General features: G+C 40.9%; 1 protein-coding gene and 1 pseudogene across 1 annotated transcript in view; one reads left to right on the forward strand and one right to left on the reverse strand.

Moving 5' to 3' along the window:
* MANBA (mannosidase beta) overlaps positions 1 to 22,931 on the reverse strand; it is a 118,546-nt gene that overhangs the window by 87,758 nt on the left and 7,857 nt on the right. The window contains exons 2-5 of the mRNA XM_049632135.1: positions 12,906 to 13,000; positions 8,881 to 8,986; positions 7,879 to 8,049; positions 701 to 824 (exon numbers count right to left, since the gene is read on the reverse strand). Of these exons, the coding sequence (XP_049488092.1) occupies positions 701 to 824; positions 7,879 to 8,049; positions 8,881 to 8,986; positions 12,906 to 13,000 (496 nt within the window). The remainder of the gene's footprint in view (positions 1 to 700; positions 825 to 7,878; positions 8,050 to 8,880; positions 8,987 to 12,905; positions 13,001 to 22,931) is intronic.
* Positions 15,811 to 16,893, forward strand: LOC125923693 (RNA-binding protein 3-like; annotated as a pseudogene).

The raw sequence follows: 22,931 nt of genomic DNA on the forward strand, positions 1-22,931 counted from the left end.
TATCTTCCCTCCCTTATCTCCACCAATGTGCAGGCACGAGTATACTAACTCTAGTTCCTTTCTAAACAAACAAACAAACAAACACAGTGCTGGGCAAACACTTCAACAAAAATATCTGACCGGCTTTTCATGGATTCGTGGACCTCAGTGAAATTTCTGACAGTTTATTCAGTGCTCCCGTCTTGGGAATCATTCCTTTGGCTGAGAAAGTAGTATTCTTTATCTTACAAAATTTTCTGTATGCTCTGTGTGCATACCGGTTTATTTTCAACTCTTAACAAGGCTAGTGTGGCATGGCCTTCAGAGGAGAAAACGCGCAGTGATCGAAGCAAATCAAGACCTCAGCACAGTGAAGTTCTCAAAGCGGGGACAGAGGCCGCAGGGAGGAGCACAAAACAGCAGGCCTTTTAGAAGGAACACTTAGCTCAGAAAAACCCAGAGCTACTCTGGCTTTCTCTCATCTTCTTTTCAAAATATGTTTAAAAGTATCTATCTACCTCCTTCCTGCTTTATACTGTAAATTTTCATGACAAATCACAGTCTGTGTATATTTTTCACACATAGAAATTTAATGTGCCCCCCAATTCTTTTTAAATGAATTTCTGGAAAGTATATCTATATCTTCAGATTATAAACCCAATTCTTATAACATAAAGGAGGCTCAAAAAAGACAAGCAAGAAAGCACATCTCTTAGCTTACCGTAGATAGGGGAAAACGTGAAGAAGTTCAGATGACAAATATTATAGGCTTCGATTCTGACATCTTTCCAGATGCCCTGGGTAGGGAAGGACGGCCCCCAGTCCCAACTAAAGGAACTCTGCTCCTGTAATTTCCAGGGGGGGGAAAGATGCATTCCAATTACCATGACATTTAAACAACTGTGAAAAGCTTTTTCTTTTAAAATATTATATGCATGCATATTAGTTTGCTAGGGTGGCCATAACAAAATACTACAGACCAGTGGCTTCAACAACAGAAATTTACTCTTCCACCGTTCTAGAGCCTGGCAAATCCAACATCAAAGTGGGGGAAGCTTTGGTTTCCTCTGAAGCCTCTCTCCTGGGCTTACAGAGGGCCGGTCACCTTCTCACTGTGTTTCCACAGTCTTTTTCCATGCACACACACACACATGCATTTCCTCTTCTTACAAGGACATCATTCATACTAGACTATCTCCCACCCTAAAGGTCTCACTTTAACTTCATCACCTCTTTAAAGACCTTATCTCCAAACAAGGTAGATTTTCAGCCACTGAAGATTAGGACTTCAACATAAAAACTCAGGGGAGACATACAATTAAGTCCATACTCTGTGTACATGTGTGTGTCCCATATGGAGCATCTAAAATGGCCTACAATTGGGGTGCTCGGTGGCGCAGTCAGTTAAGCGTCCAACTTCGGCTCAGGTCATGGTCTCACAATTTGTGAGTTTGAGCCCCGCATCAGGCTCTGTGCTGACAGCTCAGGGCCTGGAGCCCACTTCGGATTCTGTGTGTGTCTCTCTCTCTGGCCCTCCCCCCCCTCACACTCTGTCTCTCTCTGTCTCTCAAAAATGAATAAACGTTAAAAAAAATTTTTTTAATGGCCTACAATGATTCCCTCCTGGTATTCATGCCCTATGCAATCCCCTCTCCTCGAGTATGGATTAGACCTAGTGAATCACTTCCAACCAAGAGAATACAGCAGAGGTGACATCGTTTCCAAAACCAAGTTATAAAAAAAACTGCAGTTTCTGTTTTGGGTGCTCACTGTTGCTCTCTCCTAGCCATGAGGGAAGCCAGCTGCCATGTTGTGAGGCTGCTCAGTGGAGACGCCCACATGGCGAGTTTAGAAGCCAATCTGAGGCCTACTGATGACCACATGTGTGAACTTAGGCACAGACACTTCAGACCTAGTAGAGCCATGAGATCACCACAGCCCTGGTCCTTTCTTGGCTTGACGGTAACCTCATGACTGGCCTTGAACCAGAGGCACCCAGCTAAGTCACTTTCAGATTCCTGACTGATAGAAACTATGATAAAAAATGTTATTTCAGGGGCGCCTGGGTGGCGCAGTCGGTTAAGCGTCCGACTTCAGCCAGGTCACGATCTCGCGGTCCGTGAGTTCGAGCCCCGCATCAGGCTCTGGGCTGATGGCTCGGAGCCTGGAGCCTGTTTCCGATTCTGTGTCTCCCTCTCTCTCTGCCCCTCCCCCGTTCATGCTCTGTCTCTCTCTGTCCCAAAAATAAATAAAAAACGTTGAAAAAAAAAATTAAAAAAAAAAAATGTTATTTCAAGCTGGTAAGTTTGGGCATAATTTGTTATACACCAGTAGGTAACTAATACAATAACTCATATAGGAACCTATGCAACATAGTTAAATTTGGCAGAAATGTTTTAAGAACATAAAATCTGATTACGTACATTTATTCTTCAAAAGCATATGATACTGAAGCAACACAATTAGTCACTCTTTAAACTTCTCCAAAATATCTCTGAACCTAGCATTGTATTTAAATTTAATACCATAAAGAATATTCTATTTAAATGCAATAACTATAAAAAATGAGGAAACATTTAAAAATAAAGATAATCAAATATGTGAGGTTATGAGCTCAGCTTTTAAAAAGGAATAAGCACACCTGTTGGGATGAGCACTGGGTGTTGTATGGAAACCAATTTGACAATAAATTATATTTAACATAAAAAGTGTAAAAAATTTAAAAATAATAATAATAAATAAAAAGGAATAAGCACCAGAGGAAGAGGGAGTACTGAGATTTTTCTGAATGGAACATTTGCAGAACAGAGCCCGAGGAATTGGCAAACTGTTCTCATTTAAAGTATTATTTGCTGGGGCGCCTGGGTGGCTCATTCAGTTGAACATCCAACTCTGACTCTTGATTTCAGCTCAGGTCATGATCTGAAAGTAGTGGGATCAAGCCCCATGCTCAGCACTGAGCCTCTTTAGATTCTCTCTCTGTCTCTGTCTCTGTCTCTGTCTCTCTCCCCCTCTGCCACTCTCCCCCTGGCTTGCGCCCTCTCTCTCTCAAAAAAAAAAGTATTATTTCATAAGATCTGTATTTATCTAAGAGAGAGATAAATTAGTTTCCACTACAGAGACAAACAAAGAATTAAAACTACTTCATAGCATCCACATTTGTATCAGATTCTCATGTTTGGAATGAAAATCATCTTGGGGTTATTTACTGAAGAGTTTATAAGTTCATTCAGGTACACAATTCCTTTCTTAGAGACAGGAATAAGGAGGGCAAAAATATTCAACATCTTATAAGGCAGACTATTTTCTCCACCAAGGGCTACAAATCACTCCTATTCATACAACTTCTCCAAATAAAAGTTTTCACTTATTCAAAAAATGTTTGTGAACTGCCTTCTTTGTTTCAGGCTGGAAGTACATCAGTACACAAAACAGACAGTCCTTCTGTTTACAGTGCTCACAGTACAGCAGGAAACTCAGGTATTGAATAAACAATCACAAATGCAAAAGACGTCGACAGGGGACAGTATAATGGTGGGGGTGGGGGTGTCAGAACAAGTTTCCCTGAATAATAGTGACTTTTACATGGTGATCTGAAGGGTAAGTACCATTTGTCCAGTGTGTTTAAGGGAGAAGGAAGTAAAAGCATCCTTTTCAGAAGGAACAGCATGTACAAAAGCCTTGAGGTGCAAGAAACTATGGTACATTGCAGGAGATGAAGAGGGAATGATGGGAAGAGACAGAGAGAAAACTGGAGAAGTGGGCATGAGCCAGACAGAACTAAGACCCATTACTTTAGCCTAAAGGCAATGAGAAGCTGTTGAAGAGTTTTAAGAAGGGAGTGCTGTAATGATTTTTGTCTGAAAAGAACATTCTGGCTGTTCTGTAGAAAATTAATTGGAGGAAGGCAAATGAGGTTGCAGGATACCAGTTAGGTGGTCAGGGCAATATTTCATGCAAGAAATTATTATAGATTGAACTCAAGCATGGTAGTAGAAATACAGCATGGGAAGATTTAGGAACTATTAAAGTCATAATGTCCACATGGTCAAAATGACTCAGTGGTGTGTTGGAGGAGGGAAAAGAGAGAGAGGGAGTTACCAAAAATAACTCTTAGGTTTCTGGCTTTAGCAACTGTTCTGGATGGCATTCCATTCAGCCAGACAGGGAGCCCTGGGAGAAGGGTTTAGATCCAAGCACAGTGTTGGACATCCTGAATCTTTAGGTCCCCGGGAATCGGGCAGGTGAAGATGCCAGATAGGCAATCCAGTATAAGGTCTGGAATTGAAGAGAAGTCTGGACTGAAGATACAATATTAGAAGTCATTAGAAATTCGACTGGTTATTGAAGAAGTGAAGCTAAATGAGATAGTCTAGACAGGGTATAAAATGAGAGAAGGAAAGTGCCTATAACAGAAAGAAGCATGAATAATATAACTTCCAAGAGGGGGAGGTTGATCTGGATAAAGCAACTTAGAAGGAATGTCCAGAGATGTAGGTGGAAAACAAGGAGGATGGTGGAGAATATAGCTAAGAGAGTAGCTGAAGTGAGAGGTCCCACCATCCAGGCAGGACAGAGAAGGAAGCAGAGACAAGAGGGGGTTTGTGCTGATATCTCTACTCCACTAACTGCATATAATCAGTTACACACTTAGAAGTCTATAATTATAGAAGTCAGTCTCCAAAGTAAGTAATAACACCACCCTACATTTTGTTTTTTTAATGTTTATTTACTTTGAGAGAGAGACAGAGAAAAAGAGAGAGAGAGCATGCTCTTGAACAGGGGAGGGGCAGAGAGAGAGAGGGAGAGAGAGAGACAGAGAGAGAGAGAGAGAGAGAGAGAATCCCAAGCAGGCTCTGTGCTGTCAGTGAAGAGCCTGACATGGGGCTGGATCTCACAACTGCAAGATCATAACCTGAGCTGAAATAAAGAATTAGATGCTTAATATACTGAGCCACCCAGGAGCCCCCTCCCACTCTACATTTTGAATAGCTGTATAGCACTCTACAGTATGCAAAGTGCATTCACATTATTATTTCACTATATGCTCTTACCGACACAGTCAAGAAGAGAAGGGATTAGCTCCATTCACAAACGATGGACTTCCCTAAGATCTTTATGGGTCATAAATCCAGAAATCAGATCTAAGATTCCTGCCTTGCTCTCCCAATTCAGGCCTCTTCCCACTGGACCATGTCGGTATAGCCAGAAACAATAAGACACAATTCACTCTTCTGGCAAGTCTGCCCCAGGGTTAGTGCTCCACACACTGTGAGGGCAGAGTCATGGGTCTGATTCTTGATTTAAGTGACGAGGGCTTTGTTCTATCAGGATAACCTGAAACTGTGTTTTAAATGCCACAGATTGAATGGGGGGCAGAGGAAAAATACTACATGGATATATGCATAACATATATATCATTTTATTGAAGACATGAAAAGTAAATTAGGATTCAGGAAGTCCTCATTCTGATAGAAGATAAGAGATAGAAAAGGAGAGAGAAAAAGTGCAAACTTTAGTATTCAAACCATTGTGCCATTTGACGCCGAAGACCAGAAACAAGAGATGAATTATAAACAGAAGTATAAGTACATAGTATTCCATTGAATACCTGAGTGTTCAGTTACAGATGATTCCTTTATAGTAACAGGAGCAAATGCTTATATTAAGAGACTGATACTACACCTAAAACAGTCAAGCAAATTGCTACCAAATATTTGAAGTGATTAAAGAAAGACCATATAGAGGTCAGAACTGAAATTTAAAAGTGTCCTTAAAGACGGGATACAGGTGTGCTCTTTCAAAGGGGCACATGCGCCCCAATGTTTATAGCAGCACTATCAACAATAGCCACGTATGGAAAGAGCCCAAATGTCCATCGATGGATGAATGGGTAAAGAAGATGTGGTATATATATACAATGGAGTATTACTCGGCAATCAAAAAGAATGAAATCTTGCCATTTGCAACTACGTGGATGGAACTAGACGGTATTATGCTAAGTGAAATTAGTCAGAGAAAGACAAAAATCATATGACTTCACTCATATGAGGACTTTAAGATACGAAACAGATGAGCATAAGGGAAGGAAAGCAAAAATAATATAAAAACAGGGAGGGGGACAAAACATAAGAGACTCTTAAATACAGAGAACAAACTGAGGGTTGCTAGAGGGGTTGTGGGGGGGGATGGGCTAAATGGGTAAGGGGCATTAAGGGGGACACTTGTTGGGATGAGTACTGGGTGTTATACATAGGGGATGAATCACTGGAATCTACTCCTGAAAACATTACTGCATTATATGCTAACTAACTTGGATGTAAATTTTAAAAATAAATAAATAAAAATAAAAAATAAAAAAAAGGTACTGACACAACTTTAGCTAGGTTGAGTTAAACAAGAGGGGGTATAATTTTGACCTTAGTACTTATATTACGGAAACACAACCTAATGATTAATCCATCCATTCTGAAGAGAGCCACCTAATGTAAATAATCAGAATTTATCAACTGAGGTTTTTGCCAACAAGTACTGGAAAAATACAGTTTGTATCTTCACAATGAAACCAAGGATTATATTTGTTGTTAAAACTACATGCCAACTTCTGAAGAAGTTAAAAATAGAATTACCATACACTCCAGTATCCCACTTCTTGGGATATATGCAAAAGAACTGAAAGCAGGGTCTCAAAGAGACCCGCGGGCACTGGGGCACCGGAGGCTCCAGTGACCCATTCCATAGAATGGAATATTATTCAGGCTTAAAAAGGAAGGAAATTCAGACACATACTACAACATGGAGAACATCACACTAAGTGAAATAAGCCAGGCATAACAAGCCAAATAGGATTTGTGTGACGAATAGGACAGTATGATTCCTCTTAGATGAGTAGTGAAACTCACAGAAACAGAAAGAATGGTGGTTTCCAGGGGCTGCCTGGAGGGGAAAATAAGGAGCTGTTTTTAATGGGTATTGGCTTTCAGTTTTGCCACATGAAACAATTCTTGAGATTTGGTTTCACAGCAAAGTGAATATACTTAATACTAGTGAACTACACACTTAAAAATGGCTAAGATGGCAAGCTGTGTGTTGTGCATATTTTACCACAATTAAAAATTTCTTAAATAAAAATAAAATTAAAAACTAAATGCCACAGGGACGCCTGGGTGGCTCAGTTGGTTAAGTGTCTGACTCTTGGTTTCGGCTCAGGTCATGGTCTCACAGTTCATGAGTTCGAGCCTTGAATCGGGCTCTGCGCTTGGGATTCTCTCTTTCCCTCTCTCTGCCCCTCCTCCACTTGCACTGTCTCTGTCTCTCTCAAAATAAATAAATAAACTGTAAAGAACAAAAAAACAAAAACTAAATGCCACATAGAAAATCCAACTACATATTGGAATAAACTCAAGTCATTTAAAGTCAGATGAAACTCAAAAAATAAATAAATAATCACCTTGTGGATTTTGTCATTTTTGTTAGATTATATGAGAACCTAGCACTAAAATGTGGAATACATCAGCAAATATATTAATATTTGCAGAAGGCTTCCCAGTAACAAGAGTCACTAATACATATGAACCTCACATTCTGGTCAAAAGTTTGATAAACCTAAATGTTAAAAAATACTTTGTGCACTTATAGTATCAGTCACCTATTTTTCTTCTTTTTCTGTTGTTACCTAAGTTCTGAAGCATGCTTCAGGATGGAAACCTAGGAAGGCAAAGATTCTCCACAAAAATTCATAAACCTTCTGGTTCTGATTTCAAGTTTTCAATCCCATGAAGCAGACAGGAAAGAGATGCTCAAATTCTGAAATACCACGGGTGTCTTCAAGCAAGCATTTTCCACACCGGCACCTCCCATCATCAAGGCTAAAGCCCCCTCCATTGGCAAGACTGTTACCTTTCGAATGAAGTTGACATGGCATTGGCCCTTCTGCACAGGTGGAGGGCAGTCTGGAGGCACCCAGTAGCTAGTGTGAGCTTTGCTCCGCTGCGCCGCATACAACACTGGGGACTGGAAACGCAGCTCAAGGGAGTTCACATTTCTAACCACAGTGGTAATATCAAAGCTCTGCATTAAAGGAAAGAACAGATGTGGAAGTAGGCCCGTGTGTAAAACTTTAGATACAGATATGCAAAAATGTATGAAAGATGCATAAAATAATTGAAATCTTTAGGGTTAGCCTTTTTTGCAGAAGAAAGCACTTTACTGAAACAGTGTAACTTAGTTGCCTGCTTACGGTTACAACTGAGCACATTCTCCTACCCAAAAGTAGATTTCTAGGTTTCTCCTTCTATTTTTACTGACAGATGATGGTCTTAGGCAAAGAGAGCAAGCAGAAAATATCTTTAGCCCTGGAATGTCTGCTCTGGCTATTTACATATGGCCTTGAACTGCCAAGGATTTCCTAGATGCTTCAGGACAACCTGACTCTCTGGTATGAACAGCATGTATTTCTAAGTCATAAGTTATTTTTGTTTTGAAAAGTTGACCCTTGCAGGGAGATGAGAACATGATACCTTAATGTAAGCATTCCAGACAGGATGGAGCATTTTCTTTTTTAATAGTTTGTCAATTGTCAATTCTCATGAAACTCTGGATCACCAAATAACAGAGAAGGGAACAGCATTTGTTGAACACTTCTCACGTGCCAAGAACCAAGAACTGTGCCAATCATTTTATATAATTAGCTTATTAAATCTTCACAACTCTATAGGGTCTGTGGTGTTTTCATCATTCTACAATGTGGCAAGTGTGAAGGTAATTTACCCAGTGCTTCAAAGAGCTTGTACCTACCTGCACGGGCAATTAATTATGCACTTACCTTTCTCTACTCACAACAATTAACACACAAACACATACAGGGAGGTTTCTTTTAACTTGATGTCACTGTATACTTACATATCTTTTGAACATGTTGTCTGTTTTCCCAATAGGAACACTATTTAGCAGGATTTTTGCAACTGTATCAACACCCTCAAAAATCAGGTTTACTTTTTGCCATTTGCTAAAAAAAGAGAAAAAATTTTAAACAAGATGTGTAAAACATTAGCTTAGATAAATCTTTTTTTAAATTTTTTTAATGTTTATTTGTTTTTGAGAAAGAGAAAGAACATGAGCAGGGGTGGGACAGAGAGAGAGGGAAACACAGAATCCAAAGAAGGCTCCAAGCTCTGAGCTGTTAGCACAGAGCCTGACACAGAGTTCGAACTCACGAACCGCGAGATCATAACCTGAGCCAAAGTCGGATGCTTAACCAACCGACTGAGCCACCCAGGTGCCCTGATAAATCTTTTTTATTAGTTAAAACTAAAGGTATAAATATTTCACAGAAAATAAACATTCCTTTTTAAAAATTTTTTAATGTTTATTTTTGAGAGAGACAGAGCAGGGGAGAGGCAGAGAGAGACACACACACACAGAATCTGAAGTAAGCTCCTGGCTCTGCGCTGTCAGCACAGAGCCCAAGGCAGGGCTCGAACTCACAAACCATGAGATCATGACCTGAGCCAAAGTCGGATGTTCAACCCACTGAGCCATCCAGACACCCCTGAAAATACACATTCTTAAAATTCAATTTTCAATGAAATTTTCATAAGTATTGGTTTAATACATTTTTCTGTTGAGTGCTCTGGTTTATCTTTCTCCATAATGTTTCAATTGCCTTATAAAGTCATGAGCATAGCTTATAATTTCCGAATGCATTGACTTTTTTTAGGGCTTCACAAAGTACTTATGAGAATCAAGTTAAATAGTAGACATAAGACATTTTCACAGGAGCATCTGAGTGGCTCAGTCGGTTAAGTGTCCAACTCTTGATTTCTGCTCAGGTCATGATCTCGCGGTCCATGAATTCGAGCCCCCCATCGGGCTCTGTGCTGACAACACAGAGCCTGCTTGGGATTCTGTCTCCCTCTCTCTCTGCCCCTCCCCACGCTCTCCCTCTGTCAAAAATCAGCATTAAAAAAATTTTTTTTCACAAACCATTACATTTACTGACACTAAGAAAAAACATTAACCAACTAACAAGTATCTATGAATACCTATTATGGGCTCGGCACTCTGCTAAGCTTTACAGGGAACTAAAACACTCTCTGAATTTAAAGAATCTGCAGTCTAGTTGCCATTCAAGCCAAAAACACAGGAAAAAAAAGAGAAAATTTTCCATCTCTTCTGGTTTATAGTACAGTCTTGTTGGACAGACTATATGTGCTATCGGAGCTTATGTCACAAGGAAAGACTTCAAGAAAGAAACAAGAACTTAAAGAAGAATAGGATAAATGTAGTATAACCGTGCAATAAAATATTATTTAGCAATAAAAAGAAATAAAGTACTGGTGAATGTGACGACATGGATGAACTTTGAAAACATTATGCTAAGTGAAAGAAGGAAGTCACAAAGGTCCACATATTGTATAATTCCATTTATATGAGATTTCCAGAAGAGATAAATCCACAGCAAATAAATTGGTGGCTGCCTAGTGCTGGGATAGGGATGAGGGGGTGGGGACGTTGGGAACGGGGAATGACTGGTAATGGGTATGGCTTTCTCTTTGAAGTGAGGGAAATTCTAAAACTGATTATAGTGATCGATCGATGGTGGCACAACTCTTTGAATATGCTAAAAACTACTGAATTGTATGCTTTTTTTAAAGGTTTATTTATTTTTGAGAGAAAGAGACAGCACAAGTGTGAGAGAGGGAAAGATACAGAATTCAAGGCAGGCTCCAGGCTCTGAGTTGTCAGCAAGAGTCCGACACAGGGCTCAAACTCATGAACCATGAGATCCTGACCTGAGCTTAAGTCAGACACCTAACTGACTGAGCCACCCAGGCACCCCTGAATTGTATCCTTTAAAAGGGTGAATGTATAGTGTGTGAATTAGGTCTCAATAAAGTTGTTCCTTTTTTTTTTTTTTAATGAGTAGAAAATGTCTAGGTAAAAGGTAGACCCTGGAGGAAGAGCAAACTGCAAACAAGGAAGTGCAAACGACATCAACATTAAGATAACATGGTAGGTGCAGGTGCAGGACTTGTGCTAGGAGTGCTAAAGGGAGAAATCTGGTCAAGTCAGCAGGGCAAGAGGGCAGAAGGGCACAGGAAGTGGAACAGGAATAGGCAACATTAAGCAGTATTTTCACACACAAGCAAATAAGATTAAACTGGCTTTACCAATTAAAAGGAAGACACTGTCGTTCTTGAGCAAGAATGTCATGGGCAAAACCAATATTTGGGGAAGATGAGTCTAATGTTTCTATATACAAGAGTGAAGAATAGGGGCGCCTGGGTGGCTCAGTCGGTTAAGCGGCCGACTTCACCTCAGGTCATGATCTCGCGGTCCGTGAGTTCGAGCCCCGCGTCAGGCTCTGTGCTGACAGCTCGGAGCCTGGAGCCTGTTTCAGATTCTGTGTCTCCCTCTCTCTGACCCTCCCCTGTTCATGCTCTGTCTCTCCCTGTCTCAAAAATAAATAAAACGTTAAAAAAAAAATTTAAAAAAAAAAAAGAGTGAAGAATAAAAAGACAAAGCAAGAAATTTAGTTATGCAGCTTTGGCCTAACTGCAGGCACTTACTAACAAAGGCCTAGGCAAACATGGTAACTGGAAATGAGGAGAAAGGGGCTGAATCCAGAAAAATGAGGGACACCTGGGTGGCTCAGTCGGGTGAGCATCTGACTTTGATTTCAGCTCAGGTCATGATTCCAGCCAGGGTTGTGGGATCGAGTCCCAAGTCAGGGTCTATGCTGAGCATGGATCCTGCTTAAAATTCTCTCTCTGTGCCTCTCCCCTGCTCACTCTTTCTCTCTCTAAAATAAAAATTTTTTTAAAAGATGGGGTCCCTGGGTGGCTCAGTCAGTTAAGCGTCTGACTCTTGGTTTCGGCTCAGGTCATGATCTCAGGGTGTCATGGGTTTAAGTCCCACAGCAGGCTCTGTGTTGCAGTGCAGAGCCTGCTTGGGGCTCTCTCTCTCTCTCTCTCTCTCTCTCTCTCTGTGCGCCTGCCCTGCTCACACTGTCTCTGTCTCTCTCAAAATAAATAAATAAACTTAAAGAGAGAAATGATAGGCAGAAATTAACAGAACGCAGAAGAAGATTGAATACAGAGATGCAGAAAAGATATTATAAGCCAAAAACACCTCAGGCATAGAGGATCAGAAAAGGGTTGTTACATTAAGAGAAGCAATGAGACTGTTAGAATATAAAGGAAGCTTTAAGTGGGACAGTCAATTGCTTACATTTTGGAAATGCTGAATTCAAATGAAAGAGGACCCTTAACAGAGATATTTTAAGTATTATCTGCAAACGCGAACATGGAGCACAGCAATGTTGATGTTGAGCACCATATTCTGGTTTTATTTCTCTTTTAGCAGGCTGTTAAATAATTACCCAAAAAAAGTCATACAAAAGGGACAGAGGATTTTTTTTTTATTTAGCAATAATGGTGGTAGATATAACCGGGTTACATTCTGCTACGTGGAACATTACTGAAATTATACTGTTTTTCCTCGTGGCTTCACAACATAATATAAGGCCAATGCCACGGCCTTGATGGCTGGTTAACACCACATGGAATAAATGATGGATCTCTGATCCTACTTGACAGATTGTAAATATACACATTCTATTGATTATAGGGAGGGGAGGGTACACATAGAAGGAAATGCAAATAAGAGAACTCACTAGGTGTAGGTGACTCCATTAAAACCACTGAACAAGACATAATTTCATGACGAATGATCAGTGGCACCATTATATACAAATCAAAACATAAATTATATATTCACTTTTATAGGACAAGGCTTTAGTCTGACAATTCTCTTACATGCAGCCTAAACAAACAAAAGATTATTCCAGAGACAGAAAGAAGGAAAGCTCAATAACAATAACTAAATAAATACAGATGTAGATATAGACACACACACATACATACCTAATGTTAAAGGGGATTTGAAATTTCTTGCTATAGGTCCAGTTATCCAAGGAGATCCATCTGTACTTAAGGTCATTAAATCTGTAGTAAGGATCCTGGTGATCAAAATCATGGCAGATGATTAAATATGCAAAAATAAATAAACATGAAATAAATTATTAACAATAGCTATTTGCCACCTAAAAATTAATGAATCCTGGGCCTAGGAGTATGCATTTGCAGGCACATCTCATCCTCAAGGTTAAAAGCTCCATCCATTTAAGAGACCATTACCCTTCCAACAAAGTTAACAACATTCACATAACTAAAATATACCAAAAAATGTTTTTTAAAAATGCCAACAAAATGCCTCAATGAAAGTTCTTAGAGATAGAAATCATATAGTTTCATTATCAATAAGAACATGTGTGGAGATTAAGACCGGCTGCCTTTGTTAAAACCAAACACAGAACCTCCGAGGTATTAGCAGAGAATGAAAGTCAGCAATTCCCGAGTGAGGCCCTCAGTCTCCCATAGCCCTGTCATTGTCGCCGTGCTCATTTCTGCCACTATCCCAGCTGGCCTCCAGGGGGAATGCTTCTCCTGTACTACCCAAACCTCGGCAAAATTCCCACTCCTTGGATTCACCTAGCATTTCCAAAGTTATTTTCCACTGAGCTTTACCAAGTGAGCACAAAAAGGATCTCTGCAGAGAATACGCAGGCAGCACAGACACTGTCACACTGACCAACTTCAGGTTGCCTATATTTTCCTAGACAAGGTCAGCAAACTACAACCCATGGGTCAAATGCAGCTCACTGCCTGATTTCGTCTGGCCAGGGAGCTAAGAATGGACATGTGTCAATAAATGAAGTTTCATTGGAGCACAACCATGCCCATTCCTTTACAAATCATATATGGCAGCTTTCATACTATAATAGAGTTGAGGGGCACCTGGGTTGCTCAGTCGGTTGAGCGTCCAACTTTGGCTCAGGTCATGATCTCATGGTTCGTGAGTTCGAGCCCCACGTTGGGCTCTGTGCAGACAGCTCAGAGCCTGGAGCCTGCTTCGGATTCTGTCTCTCTCTCTCTCTCTCTCTCTCTCTCTCTGCCCCTCCCCTGCTCATGCTCTGCCTCTCTCTCTCTCTCAAAAACAAATAAACACTAAAAATAAATAAACATTTAAATTTTTTTTTAAATTGCCGAGTTGAGTAGGTGTGACTGAGGCCATTTGACCCATAAGGCCTAAAATAGTGTCCAGGCTTTTACTGAAAATGGTTGCCAATTTCTCTGCCCTAGGCGACTGGCCTGCCAGGTGTTCAGAGATACTGTTCTGGCTGAGCGTCCAGCCCCAGGTCCTTCCTTTTGTAATACTTAGGTCTTTCTTCTCCTACTCATTTTCCACCCTTTATCTCCCAGACGAGGAGGCAGAAAAGAAAGTGGTAAGTGAAGCTTTTCAGTCATCTTTCTGTGAACAACATCACAGCCACCTAGATGGAAACAGTGCGGTCTTCTCCAACTGGGACAGGGCCAAGTTGCACTGCAACTCCAGATGGAGAAAGAAAAGCCAATTTTGCCTAACTCCCACCAATGACCACATTGGGTTAGCAATAGTCGGTTGGGCACTTGCTCGGAGCACAAATCTGTAAGACATACTATAAAACGGTGGGGTGTATATCAAGATGGCGGGGTGTATATCAAGTCAGAAATTGCTCCTGACTGGAAGAAATGTTTTAATAAGCTACCAGGGGAGGGTGTAGTTGATGAGATTTAGTAACAACTGATATCGCCAAGCTGATTTTTAAGGACTGATTAACAGTGAGTTTTATCCTGCTAAATGGGCTGTGCCAGGCCCAGCCAACTTGCTTCCTTTTCTGTCTTCCCACACACACACACCACTCAGCCTCTCCAATGAATAAGCATGGAATAAATATTTAAGGACACAGGTTTGAAGAGGTACCTAATCATTAGCTTGTCCATGTGTCTCCACCCAGCCTTATTTATAACTCTACACTGTGGACTTAGTCCAATACAGTTAAAAATATCATGAGAAGGAAGGTGTGAAGGCGAATGTGGTTGCAACATGTCAGCCTGCTAAGCCTTGGAGCCGGCTGATGATCTGGTTTGCAGGGCACAATTCCCCTTCCTGTCTCCCAGCCCCTTGAAGGAAACTGCCTATTGAGTTCGAGAGGGCAAGCTGCTGAGATATATTTTTTCTAGACAAACAGAATTTAAATGTTTATTTTGTTTTTTGAGAGAGAGAGAGAGAGAGAATGAGCACATGTGTGTGCAAGCAGGGTAGGAGCAGAAAGAGAGGGAGAAAGAGAATCACAAACAGTGTCTATGCTGACGACACAGGGATCATCCCATAAACTGTGAGATCATGACCTGAGCCAAAAACAAGAGTCAGACGCTCAACCGACTGAGCCACCCAGGCACCCCTAGACAAACAGATTTTAGAGGTTAAAATTTTTCTTTTACTTGAAAGAAGCCAATCTGAAAAGGCTACATACTACATGATTCCAAATACATGGTGTTCTGGAGAAGGTAAAACTATGGTGACAGTAAAAAGATCAGTGGTTGCCAGGGATTAAGGGAGAGAGGGGTGAATAGGCAGAGCACAGAGGATTTTGAAGGCAGTGAAACTTCTCTAAATGATACTATAATAGTGAATACATATCATTATACATTTGTCAAAATCCATAGAATATATAATACCAAGAGTGGATTCTAATGGAAACTATAGACTTTGGGTGATAATGATGTGTCAGTATAGATTCACTGATGATAACAAATGTACCACTCTGGTGGCGGGGGCAGGGGGGTGTTGATAATGGGAGGGCTGTGCATGTGGGGTGGGGGTGATATATGGGAGCCGTCTGTATTTTTCTTTCAATTTTGCTGTGAACCTAAAATTGCTCCAAAAAATAAAGTCTACTAACAAAAGTTCCTCTTACCAAGGGAAAATATTTTAACCTCCCTAAAATAAAGGTTGCAGAAGCTTATATTATCTTTCTAATCATTATTCCAAATGCTAAGCAACCAACTTAATTTGATTCTAGAATGGTTTGACTCCCTTCGTTCATAAGCTCTTCGATGGTAGCTGTTCTTCTGGTCCTTTCGCTTAATTTGCAGTACTTGAACTCATTGCCATGTCTTCTGAACAAGGGATGCTTTTTGTGGGAGGGCTCAACTTCAACTCTGATGAGCAGACTCTGGAAGACCACTTCAGTAGGTTTGGTCCTATTTCTGAGGGGGTCATTGTCAAGGGCCGTGAGATTCAGCGATTCTGGGGTTTTGGTTTTACCACCTTCACCAGTCCAGAGCATGCCTCAGATGCCATGGGAGCCATGAACGGAGAGTCTCTGGATGGTCGCCAGATCTGTGTGGATCACCTGGGCAAGTTAGCCAGGGGAACTGGAGGCGGTGCCTTTGGGGCCCACGGGCGTGGTTGCAGCTACTCTAGAGGTGGTAGGGACCAGAGCTATGGGAGTGGCAGATATGACAGCGGCCTGGAGGATATGGATATGGATGTGGAAGGCCCAGAGACTGGTGGTAGAAGCCGGGTGGTTATGACCGCTACTCAGGAGGAAACGACAGAGACAATTTTGACCTCCAAGTTCAGGCATGTGCATCTAATGTGGTAGCTACACAAGGAATAAAACTTCTGATCCAGGATCATCCTTCCAAATGGCTGTACTTATAAAGATTTTTGGAGCTGCACTGAAACATCTGTGTTAGTGCATCAACTTCTATTTTTAAACTGAGCTCCCAAGGTAGCTTGTTAAAGACCTTTTAGAAAGCTTCATGTGTTTTTTAAAAATCTTCTCCCACTTAAAGACAAATCCTAGGACATTTATTGAGTTTGGGTATTTTCCTTTTACCACGTTTTTAGTTTGGGCTCTCAGGATTACTGATTCTGGTAAAAAAAAAAAAAAAAAAAAGTTTGGCCAGAGTGCTTTTAAAAAAAAATAATAGGGGCGCCTGGGTGGCTCAGTCGGTTGGGCGTCCGACTTCGGCTCAGGTCACGATCTCGAGGTCCGTGAGGTTCGAGCCCCGCGTCAGGCTCTGGGCTGATGGCTCAGAGCCTGGAGCCTGCTTCCATTCTGTGTCTCCCTGTCTCTCTGCCCCTCCCCCGTTCATGCTCTGTCTCTCTCTGTCTCAAAAATAAATAAAACCTTAAAAAAAAAATTAAAAAAAAAATAATTATAATAATGTACACTTAGAGACATTTTAAGAGCCTGTACACAATGTTTATCATGACCAGGAAGCAATTTCCAAATGCAACTACAAGAAATCAAGAACATGATTAGAGGTGTTTTTTAATTCAAGGTCATCACCTTAACTACATAAAACTTTCTTTAAAAAATGACATTTGTAGGGGCACCTGGGTGGCGCAGTCGGTTAAGCGTCCGACTTCAGCCAGGTCACGATCTTGCGGTCCGTGAGTTCGAGCCCCGCGTCAGGCTCTGGGCTGATGGCTCGGAGCCTGGAGCCTGTTTCCGATTCTGTGTTTCCCTCTCTCTCTGCCCCTCCCCCATTCATGCTCTGTCTCTCTCTGTCCCAAAAATAAATTAAAAAAAAAAAAAAAAAAACGTTGAAAAAAAAAATTAAAAAAAAAAAATGACATTTGTGAATGTCACTTTTTTTTTAATACTGGAAGAAAAAAAATACTCTGTTGTGTCTTATCCAGCATTCAGGATATCCTTCACAGAACTTATTAAAAAGTTGAAACCTGGGGGTGCCTGGGTGGCTCAGTCAGTTAAGCGCCCAACTCTTGGTTTCGGCTTAGGTCATGATCTCACGGTTCGTTAGTTCTAGCCCCACATGGGGCTTCTCGCTGACAGAGCAGAGCCTGCTCTCTCTCTCTCTCCCTCTCTCTCTCTGCCCACCACCCCCCCCCCCCCATGCTCACTCTCTTTCTTTCTCTCTCATTATAAATAAATAAATAAATAAATAAATAAATAAATAAATAAACTTAAAAAAGTTGAAACCTGAAAACAAACAAAAATTAAATAAAATAAAGCTAACAGCAGTTCAGTGTTACACCTGATGACTAAGAAACCACGTAAGTCACTGAGTTGTTAGGCAAACCCACGAACCCTAAAAAACAACAGAAGTATCATTTGTTAACCGAGATAGCCACTCACATGCTTTTGTCTTCATAACCAACACATGCAGTACATTTATAGAGAAAGAAACGAAAGTTCCAAAAGATCCCACTCCTGAGGTCCCCCAACTAAGCAGTACATCCAGGAACTAAATCAAGGCAGTCTAACATTTTTTCAACTATTCTACAATGCTTCATGCCAAATACACCTACACTTTTATACCAGATGATCACAGCAACAATAGCTGATAGCTACCCTATTGCCCATGACCCAATGGGGCAGGTATTATCTTCATTCCCCTTTACTGACAAAGAGTCCAAAGCTCAAAGTCAAATGGCTATGAAGTGGTGCAGCACTGATTCAGACCCAAGACATCTGGCTCCAGAGTCCACACACTCAATCATTCCCTAATACTGCCATTAATGTCACAAACGTCATCAACAGTTACAAAGTCAGTGCTACTACCAAGTGGGAACCAGGGGATAAACATGCTATGTAGGGCTGGTTATTTATCATTGTCATTTACCATACCTGCTGTACATCAACAGACTATGTGGCCCCACGCCATGCAAACAACATTATCAGTCCCATTTTCTCTGTAAGCTTCTGAACTTCATCTATTACATCCATTTAGAGATACATAAATTCCTTAACCAGGTATAGCATTTCCACTCCCCAGTTCTGCTTCAATCCAATGCCTGATTCCATCCCAGACATAATTACTTCAAATGGAGTTAAATACAGAAAAGGAAGTCTTCGCAACTATTTCACACACAGATATATTCTTGGACACTTAGGCAAAAAAAATAAATAAAGTTTAAGAAAACATTCATTTAAAAATAAGCAAAAGTAACCAACATATTAAGATACACAGATATTTGGAAGTGCCTGGGTGGTTCAGTCGGCTAAGCATCTGACTCTTGGTTTCAGCTCAGGTCATGATCTCACAGTTTTGTGAGTTTGAGCCCCACGTTGGGCTCTGCATTGTCAGTGCGGAGCCTGCTTGGGATTCTCTCTCTCTCCCTCTCTCTGCCCCTCCCCCACTCGTGCTGTCTCTCTCTCAAAATAAATAAACTTTTAAAAAAGATACACAGATATATAAAACCTTAATTTGTAAAAAGCAAGAAAGTGATAACTCAGAATAGCGGTTACCTTAGGGGGAGGCAAGTGATAGGATTGGGAGAGGCAAGGTAACTGCAATAGTGTTGGCAATGTGCAGGTTCATAAACTGGATGGCAGGTGCATGGGTCTTCATTTAATCATAGGCTTTAAAAGTCACAAATGCACATGTGCATAAAACTTTCCATGTACTAGATACCATATAATAAAAAGAAAAAGAAGACTTTTTCTTCTTTTTCAGACTTTCATAGGAAGCTGATCTACCCTAACCCACATAGGGATATTGATGTGTTCCATTCAGAAGAAGCTGCACTCTCCAAACTTGTTTATCCATTGTCAAAATGAGCTCAGCTATGATTCTTACTTCAGCAGCTTCACATATACAAGAGATCCCAAATCCATAAGTCAAAACATGTTTTTAAGTTGATTTATTTTGAGAGCAAGAAAGTACACATGCGAGCAAGGAGAGGGGCAGAAAGAGAGAGGAGAGACTTCCAAGCAGGCTCCGCGTGCTATCAGCATAAAGCCCAACGTGGGGCTCCAACTCACGACCCTGGGATCATGACCTGAGCTGAAATCAAGAGTCGGACGCTTAACCGACTGAGCCATCTAAGCACTCTCATAAGTCAAAACATTTTGATTGGCCTTAATGTTATTTTTGCTTAAAATCCTTAAACTAGTAAATACTGCTTCACAACTAACACAGCTCTAGGTAAAAAGGGGTTGTGAGTTAAGGAAACTCCTTTTTTCCTGACCAAAGAGGATTAAAAGGGGAATTTAAAAGGAGAAACAAAATGATTTGCTTAGCCCACTCCACAGTGCAGGGTAGCACTCATGAAAGATTAGCATAAATGCCTGGAGAGAGATTCTTGACTGACATGAGGGTCAGAGGAGTTGGAAATCACACTTGCTCAGGAGCAAGGGTGGGCAGTTGAACAGCTGCACAACCATAGTTCTTGCCTCTGAGACGAAGCTAGGGGTGTGGATGGAGCTGACAGGTAAGAGCAGCAGTGGGGAGCAATCTTGTTCACATGAGTTCAAGCCCTAGCTTGGCCCGAATACCTCTGGGAGCTTGTGAAGCTCATACAACACCCCTATACTTCTGTTTTCTCAGTTCTAGAACAGAGATAATAATAGTACCTCCCAGGAACAGGATGAACATTGCAAGAGGTAACATGTGGAAGGTGCTCAGAACCATTCATTACTCATAGCAAGCATTCAACAAATGATAGCTGTCATTACTGTTATATGTACGGATCTGAAATGACTTCTATGAGATGTCAAGTGAAAGAAAAAAGTCAGTACCAAACAACATACATAGAATGCTATCCTTTATGAAGGGAAATACAGATAACTCTATATGTATATAGACATATATCATAAGATACATGAATATACACAAGAATCTGGTTAACTGTAGTTGTTTCTGTAGAAGGGAACTAGAAAAGTAGGAGACAGGGACGGAAGGATACTTGCTTTGATTATGTTTCCCACCTGTAATTTTTTTTTCTTTTTTTTTTTTTTTTTTGAGAAAGAGATCATGCACACAAGCAGGGGAGGGGGAAGAGGGGGAGAAAGAGAGAGAGAGAGAGAGAGAGAGAGAGAGAGAGAGAGAGACTGAATCTAATGCAGGCTCCATGCCCAGCCCAGAGCCTGATCCCAGGCTTGATTTCATGACCATGAGATCATGACCTGAGCTGAAATCAAGAGTCAGGCACTTAACCGACTTAGCCACCCAGGTGCCCCCTACCTTCAAATTTTTTTTATCATTACAGTTAACCCTCAGGGGTACAGTTAACAATAAGTGCTCCTAAACCCTGCATGGTCAAAAATCTGATTAACTTTTGGCTCCCCAAAAACTTAACTACTAATAGCCTACTATTGACCAGAAACTTTACCAATAACATAATTAACATATTGTGTATGTTATATGGATTATATACTGTATTCTTACAATAAACTACGCTAGAGAAAAGAAAATGTTGTTAAGAAAATCATAAGGAAAACACATTTATAGTATTGTGCTGTATTTACTGAAAAAAATTCATGTGTAAATTCAAACCCATGTTGTTCAAGGATCAATTGTATTTCCTTTATCTGTTTCTAAAATCAGTTGACCTCTTTTTTAAAAAGAAAACAATAAGCGAGGTTGATAACAGTACAAATGACTTGGCCAGAATGGTTGTAAGATGTTGTTGTAGGCTGGACCTACAAGTTGCACAAGTTGAAACATATGTGAGAAGAAACAAAAATGGCACCAAAATTCCAGGCTTCATTTACTGAGAAAATGTTGGTGCTTTTATTAGAAATAGGTAGAGGCGCCTGGGTGGCTTAGTTGGTTAAGCATCTGACTTCAGCCTAGGTCATGATCTCATGGTTTGTGGGTTCGAGCCCCACATTGGACTCTGTGCTGACAGCTCAGAGTCTGGAACCTGTTTCAAATTCTGTCTCTCTCTCTCTCTCTCTCTCGCTCTCGCTCTCTCTCCCTCCCTCTCTCTCTCTCTGCCCTTTCCCCACTTGTGCTCTCCCACTCTCTCTCTGTCTCAAAAATAAATAAGTAAACATAAAAAAAAGGAAATAGATAAAAGAAGAAAAAGTAAGGATTGGGAGAGTTGAGAGAAGAGGTATCTGCATATACCGAGTTTCAATACTCCATGAAGACATTCAGGTAGAAGAGTGGAGCCAAATCTCCAGACACAAATCAGGAGGACAGAGTTAGAGATGAAGGCACCGGACCAGTTGTGGCACAGAGGTAATGGCTGAAACTCAGAGACTTCTGAGACACAGAGAATAAGGAAGTGATGTGTGGACTGACCCTCAGGAATTATTGCATTTATCAAGAACTTCTGGCAAATGGGATGCTTCTAGTGATATATTTTAAACAGTAGTATGCTGTGCTCATCACTGTGTTTACTGGACATCTTTAAATTAAAACAGTAATTATTCTCTTTGCTTACTATTTATTCTTGCCAACAGGCAGCGTGGGCCATGAAAAGATGTGGGTTGAATCCTTGTCCCACCATTTATTAGATGCATGCTCTTAGGCCATAACTTGTGTGAGCCTCAGTCAGTATAAGTAATGATACCTTCTCCACAGGGTTGCGGTGGGAATTATGTGAACAGGTGCACCTGAAAGGGTCAAAGAGAGTGCATTGCACATGGAAAATATTAAATAATTATTACATGCAGATGAATTTCACAGTCTAGGTTGACTATATACACCTACGGGTGATGAAGACCAGCCAGCCTAAAGATTGAACTCTCAGATGATGCTTTGATTCCCAGTGTTGGGCCATGAGAAGCAAATCCTCCTATGCCCTAAATACACCTGACAAGGCATCAAATGAGGAAGCATGTGTCCAGGTTTAAGGATCAGGATTTTCTTTTTTTTTTTTTAAGTTTATTTATTTGAGATAGAGAGCATGAGCAGGGGAAAGGCAGAGAGAGAAGGAGAGAGAGGATCCCAAGCAGGCTCTGCTCTGTGCTGTCAGTGCAGAGCTGGACGCAGGGCTTGAACCTACAAATTGTGAGACAAGAGTGGGGTGTTCAACTGAGCCACCCAGGCACCCCAAGAATCAGGATTTTCTAAAGCTATCTTTAAAAAAAAAAAGGCTTGGGGCACCTGGGTGGCTCAGTCAGTTAAGCGTCTGACTTCGAGCCCACATCAGGCTCTGTGCTGACAGCTCAGAGCCTGAAACCTGCTTCGGATTCTGTGTTTCCCTCTCTTGCTCTCTGCCCCTCCCCCACTGTGCTCTCTTTATCTCTCAGAAATAATAAATGAATAAACTTAAAAAAAAGGCTTAAAAAATAAAAGAAA

This window comes from Panthera uncia, chromosome B1, assembly GCF_023721935.1.
Source record: "Panthera uncia isolate 11264 chromosome B1, Puncia_PCG_1.0, whole genome shotgun sequence".
NCBI lineage: Eukaryota > Metazoa > Chordata > Mammalia > Carnivora > Felidae > Panthera > Panthera uncia.